The 6,792-nt window shown below is 32.0% G+C and overlaps 1 protein-coding gene across 2 annotated transcripts in view; it reads left to right on the forward strand.

The window, feature by feature from the left end:
• The window catches only part of PGAP1 (post-GPI attachment to proteins inositol deacylase 1), a 68,534-nt gene extending 62,012 nt beyond the window's left edge, over positions 1 to 6,522 (forward strand). For both annotated transcript variants that reach the window (XM_027125262.1, XM_027125268.1), the window contains 4 exons: positions 841 to 891; positions 1,371 to 1,558; positions 2,960 to 3,064; positions 4,132 to 6,522. In XM_027125262.1, the coding sequence (XP_026981063.1) occupies positions 841 to 891; positions 1,371 to 1,558; positions 2,960 to 3,064; positions 4,132 to 4,270 (483 nt within the window). In that variant the 3' untranslated portion in view covers positions 4,271 to 6,522. The remainder of the gene's footprint in view (positions 1 to 840; positions 892 to 1,370; positions 1,559 to 2,959; positions 3,065 to 4,131) is intronic.
• Positions 6,523 to 6,792: the final 270 nt, after the last annotated feature.

Here is a 6,792-nt window from a genome sequence, read left to right on the forward strand (position 1 = left end):
CGATAAAATTAAGCTGACAATTTTACTGAGGAAATGAAAAACACTTCTAAGAAGGCTGACAGCTTTTCAGGAAAATCTACCTTATACAACTGCATGCTCTCCACATTAATCTTATGTAGAGACAGTTGATACTGGAAAGGATAATAATTTTTTCCTTTTTTTAACAAAGGTTTATTTGCGTCTGCATTTAACACTAATATATGCACATTATAGATTACTTTCAGTTTACAAAGGAAAAATGTGTCCATCAGAAAAAACTATTTAGAATTATTTTGATTTACAAATATAAATTAATTTGATTTATAAATATAATATTTTTAGTTTTTTTAACTGGATATTTCAAACAACTGACACAATTAGCAGAACTTTCTCAAATACTTAAGCAAACCTAGTAAATGTATAGACTTTCTCAGGTTCTTGTAAACATTTCACCACCCTATATAATTCAGTTCCAGATTTTCAAAGATTTAGATTATATAACACATGTTAAACTCTTTATACTATGCTGAATAAAATCAAATTTTTGACTCACATGACACTTTAAGTTGCGATAGCAAGGCACCATTCAAGCATAGGCTCACACAGTGTGGAAGATATAGCATTATATCCTGACCCCAACATACTCTGGAATTTTGTATTATTTTGTTTGTCTTTTAATCCATGATAGCAAGCACATGTAGTTATTATTTATCTTTTCTAAAAGAATGTGTTTAAGTGTTTAAATGAATTTTTATTTAGGTTTTTAAAATTTCAAATTACAGTGCTTCTCAATTTCAGTAAAAATGGTTATGTTTTTTGTTTCAAAATAAAAGTAAAATTAAAGTCTTTTCTTTTTCATAGATTGTTCATCTGCAAGCCAGCTTAACAACTTTTAAAAATAGCCAGACTGTGGTAAGTTTTATTTTCAAAACGCTATATCACTTTAGCATGAAAGAACATGGAAAAATATAAAAGTTTATTTTTGTAAAAAAAGGTTAGAACTTTACAGTATTTAAAAGGTTTTATGAATTTAAATAACTTTAAGAAAAGCGAGCCTAATGAGTATTAAAATAAGACTTAGATTGTCATTTAATTTGATCTTTGTCAGTCCTTAGTTGTTTTTATCGCAATTATCTTTTAAATTTTATTTCAAGTAATTACTTAAGGGGATATATTCTTAGCAGTGGAAATAACAAGTCAAAGGAATAAAAATTGTATAACTGATAACTGCTTTAAAATACTTTCAAACAAGATAATTCAGTATTTTATATCAATTTGGTAATGGAAAGATGTATTTATTTAGCTGTTAGATAATTGAGTATGATTCTAAATAAAATAATAAACTTAAATTTTACTTAATATCTTGATATTTTAACTTTATTGCTTTGTAGAACCCCAAACACTCTAGAAGAAGTGAAAAAAAATCCAATCACCATAAAGACTCTACAGTGTACCACCTCCGTTTATCTGCCAGCGATGCTGAAGACAGTCTTCGCATGCACAGTACCGTGATTAACTTATTAACATGGATTGTATTACTCAGCATGCCATCTTTAATTTATTGGCTGAAGAATCTTAGGTGTGTTTTATTTATATAATTATAATTTATGTGGTTCAAACTATAAATATCTGTAAGTAGAGACTTGTAGGATTCCTAATGTTTCATAAAACTTTCTCAAGAACAAGAAGGTATCACCTGAAATTTATTTTCAACATATTCACATTTTCTTCTTTTCCGTGAGAATATAAACTTTCCCAAAATCTGCCCAAAAGGGGAGGGATTGTATTTTCTTTAACCTTCTTTGAGTCTAGAAATATGTGAAAATGTGCTTTATTTTGCTGACTTATAGTATTCATAATGCTAGTGCTTTATATATTTTTCAATTCACGATCAATTTTATATTTTCTTAGATTTGAGGGGAAGAAAAATGATTACATTTAAAATAATAGAAATAACGAAGGAAGTGTGTACTTTTCTGATGTGTCCTATACGTTGAACTAAAATAAATGATCAGCTGTTTTACTAGAAAACTGTCATTTGCTTTGTTACATGATAAGTGTCCTAGGTTAAATGAGAGCCTAAAAATGCTCTCTAAGGTTATTTCTAGAATATTTAATTATTGATAAATTGTCTTTGAAAAAACCACGTTATCCAGTTAATAGTTAATCCCTGCTTAATATAGTTTTTAGAAATGATGTAAAACTTTCAGATTATCTAAATACGGGAAGTTTTTTTTTTTTTTAAGTTGGCTGAATCAAAATAAGTTCAGTAAATTAAATCACAGGTCACCAGATATTAATATCCTTCCTTTGTCCCTTATTTTAATCAAGGTGCAAATTTTTGTCCACAGATTTGGGGAGAAAATTACTTGAGGAGCACAAATTTATGATTCTAGAAGGCTGTAGACAGTTACTTTATATAAATCTTCATTTTTTTCATCTTTTTTAAATAGAGCAGTTTAAATATGTTTTAAATAATTCATTTTATAAAATATTATTTATATATGACCTTTGAGGCATATACTTATTGTAAAAAGGAAGTGCTTCCAGATGGGATATTTTCATTTCCTTTAGTAGTTTCTGAACATAATTCTCCATATAAAACCTTGAGTATAAAGATGATGTAGAGGGCTTCCCTGGTGGCGCAGTGGTTGGGAGTGCGCCTGCCAATGCAGGGGACGCGGGTTCGTGCCCCAGCCCGGGAGGATCCCGCATGCCGTGGAGCAGCTGGACCCGTGAGCCATGGACGCTGGGCCTGCGCGTCCGGAGCCTGTGCTCTGCAACGGGAGAGGCCACAGCGGTAAAAAAAGATGTAGAGCAAAATTTATTTATCATTGATTTCTTGAGCTGTTTAGAGCTCTCTTATATCCATATCGCTATAGGAACGTTTTGAAGTGTATTTAATTGATTGATTCTGAGAATTTAAAATGATTGGCAATGCTTTGTTGATTTATGTTTTATTTTTTTCTTTTTGACATAGGTATTACTTTAAACTTAATCCTGATCCGTGTAAACCTTTGGCATTTATCCTTATTCCAACTATGGCAGTTCTTGGAAATACTTACACTGCTTCAATAAAATCAAGGTATAGTATTTTAATCTTTTTTTTTCTCACATCTGTTCCTGGTCTTTATCATACTTTCATGTCTGAAACATGTCTTTCGTTCCTAATTACTTGGACTATTCCTGAAGGTAAAGCTATAATAGTAATTGTGGTTTATGTGCAAATACAGTTTATATGCAAATGTATTATATTTGTGTCCTTAATTATGCATTTTATTTGTTAGGATATAATCATTTTTTTTCTTTAAAAAGTTAACCCTTGAAAGATATGATATCTAAGGTTTGCTTCCAAAAAATACAGGAGGAGTGGAAGTGGACAGTAATATAGGTAAAGTAAGATTGGCCATGACTTGATGATTTTTGAAGCTGGTTGATGGGTCCATGAGGTTCATTATACTGTTAATCTACTCATGTACATGTTTAAAATTTTCCATAATAAAACTTTACTTTTCATTGACTGCTTGTTTGCTCTGGGAGCCTTTTCAGTTAATTCTGGCAGATAGTTGCAGATATTCTAAAGTCAGGCAGATCTGGGGTTTCAATCTAAGGCTCTGTGTCCTTAGGTAAGTTTCTTAACCCCTCAGTTTCTCTGTTTTCAGAGTAAAAAGGTGATAGCCTTTCCTGATAGTATTTTTCTTTTAAAAATAGTGTCTTATCCTACATGCTCCTATTAGGAATTAAAGATGTTTCCTTTTTTATTTGGGTGAAGTTTTTTGCTGATATTAAATAGGGTGAAAATAAATATTTCTGTAGCTATATCTTAGTAAACATTGATTTTTTTCTTATCAGGATAAATCTCTAGAGGTAGCATTGCTGAATAAAAGTCCAACTAGTATTTTTCTGTGGTTAAAATTTAAAAGAATAAACAAAAGTGGTTATTTACTTACTAGAATATTTTTCTCTTTTCTAGCCAAAATTGACTTGTATTGATCTTTTAAAAAATTTTGGACAGTTAAATTCATTATACGAAAAATTACTTTATCTAAAATCACTTAGAACACTTTCTCAAAACTGTATAAAAGATTGACATGTTCAGTTTTTGTTCACAATATATGTTACATTATAATGTGTATTTCTGTCTCTTTACAGTAAATTGTTGAAGACTACTTCACAGTTTCCACTACCTCTGGCTGTTGGTGTGATTGCTTTTGGGTCAGCACACTTATACAGGGTTCCATGCTTTGTCTTCATTCCTCTTTTACTCCATGCATTATGCAACTTTATATAAGATTGGATTTAAGGAATGATAAAGATCAGTTATGCCTTTAGGTCCAGTAATAAGAGGGAACACACAGATCCATCAGTGTGGGCAGCAAGATCCTTTGGAGAAGACAAGTCTATTTTTACAATGTTGAAAATAGGAAATTAGTTTTGTAATGCTTGAGGAAAGTAGTTGAAGCATGGTTTTGTTTTGTGGTATGACATCTGTGTACTAGTCATTATGAAAAATCAGTAAAAGGATATGGTAGCCTCTGTCTTTGAGGACTCTGCATATCAGCTAGTCTGCTTGATTGGCCATACCAAGATCTTCTCCTAAACACTCAGTAAATGTAGCACTGTTTGTATCCTCACCTCACGTATTCTCATTTCATGAAACTTTCTTCTGAACAGTGGGTTACTTTGTATTTGCTACAGTATACATGTTGAAAAATAAGTCTTAAAAGATTAATGAAATTTAAACTGTTTGCTTTCTCAGAAATGAAATAGCCACAGTCTTTAGTCAGTTTTTGGCAGCCATAGTGAACAAAATAGATCTTTTGTTTTCTCACACCTATGAAAATACAACTTTAAATTCTAAGGAGACATGTTTTCTTGGTAACCAGCAGGATTGGTGAATGGAAACGTAATTCAAATTCAAAACTCAATGAAATTTTCTTGGTTCTTTTCAAATAAGAATCTTATTTTGTATTCTTAGTGAATATCAGGAGACTACTGAAGAGATGTATTGCTAAATTTGAAGAAAATTTTCATAGATATTTACTTATAGGCATTGGAGCAGTTCAGTCATTCAGTCTGTACCATTTTATTCAATTCACTGACCCCGTGGTTGTCAAAAGTGCCTCGGGTCATGGTGGATTGTTAAAATAACTAAATTCCAGTGGTCAGAAGAAGCTCTACATTTGCACAGTTTTTATCTACTATGGAAAGAAAATCAGCATGATGAAGTGCAGTACCACATTAATGTATAAAATTATACTATTAATGGAATAACAGTGGAAAAACTGTTACCCCATTAATAGTATAAACAATGAATACCTGAATAAGTTGTTTAGCCACTAGGTTTAATAGTGGAATCTTAATTTACCAAGGTGATTACTATTTGACAGATAGAGAGTAATATTTATATTTCATTTCAGATTTCAGCTCACTTTTTGGAAGTAGGTAATGGAGCTAGGTATCTTCGCCGTAAGATAGGATTCACTGAAGGCTGGGGTATGCCTGAGTGATAGAGCCCTTCCTTTAGATGTGTATGCTGTAAATACCCAAAACCTTGCAAGTGTAGTCCTTACGTCCCAGTAGCTCCACAGTTGTATCTGTGAACTTGTGTCCTTGTTAGTGCCCAGGGATGTCCTAGAGTACCAGGTTCATTTTACGTGCCATTGCATCTGGATTCCATTACAGCCTCTCAGCTGTTACTGCCTATTAGAAGGTTACTCCCACTTTACTGCCTGTAGAGGGTTACCTCACTTCTTTTCTCATTTGTTCTTCGGGTTCTTGCTGTTTCATCATCAGTTGAAGATGGTCTTGCTATCATCTATGAGAGTTTTAAGTTTGTTTGATTCCATTGTTGTCTTTCCCAGCTTCATGTTCAGTATTCATATTTTCACTTACTGAGATCATTAAAGGTAAGTGATAACCTCATAGTAGACATGGCAGGCATACCAGGCTCTTGTTTGTTTGATAGAAGCAGCAAAAGGGATAAAATACAGAATACTTGTGTGTTCAAACCTGGAAGGAAAGAGAACTTACCAGGTTATATATGCACTTTCCCATGGCATACCACATATGTATTTAAACAAGGACACATCTGCCTAGGTTTAGCTTATACATATACTCATAACAACTTTTGTACATATGGTGTTGTATTTCAAGTTTTCACCCATATGTAGTTGTATTTCAAGTTACAGGTTAAATATGTCATTTAACTATTTCTGAATTTGAACTTAGGTCCATATACAGAACTTAAGAAAATTCATTAATTTGAATCTTCTATTGACAGCCATAATCAATGTGTTTAGATGATCTAAAGTCTCCTTGTTTAGTCATTCCTGCTCATGAATAAAACGTAACAAGCTTAAATTTCTCATTTGTGAGTAGTACATTAGCTTTTTAAAGCAGCAGACTAGGCACATTAGTTTCCATGAAAATAATTTCATGTGAGTGTCATTATCATCAAGTCCTAAAGTCTTATTTGTTCCAACAAAATACTTTATTTTAGGACTACAAAAAGGATTCTCATTAAACATGTTATAAACAGCAGTAGTTTGGGGGTTTTTTTACACATATTTAATATTATAAGTATATGTATACACACACACACATTTTGACAGAGTCTTCATCAAGTCCTAATGCACTTTAAAACCAAATAACTACCAGAGATGAGAAAGTAGGCTCTGTCTGAAGATTAACAAAACTGATGTTTCTATCACTTGAGAAGAGGAAAGTCCTTTGTCTTTAAATTCACATTATTTCAACCATGCCTACAATCTATATTATTAGCTAGCAAAACAGCACAGGTTTATCAGAAAT

This window comes from Aethalodelphis obliquidens, unplaced genomic scaffold (genome assembly GCF_003676395.1).
Source record: "Aethalodelphis obliquidens isolate GAN/ISIS:26980383/991018 unplaced genomic scaffold, ASM367639v1 scaffold2, whole genome shotgun sequence".
Taxonomy (NCBI): Eukaryota; Metazoa; Chordata; class Mammalia; order Artiodactyla; family Delphinidae; genus Aethalodelphis; species Aethalodelphis obliquidens.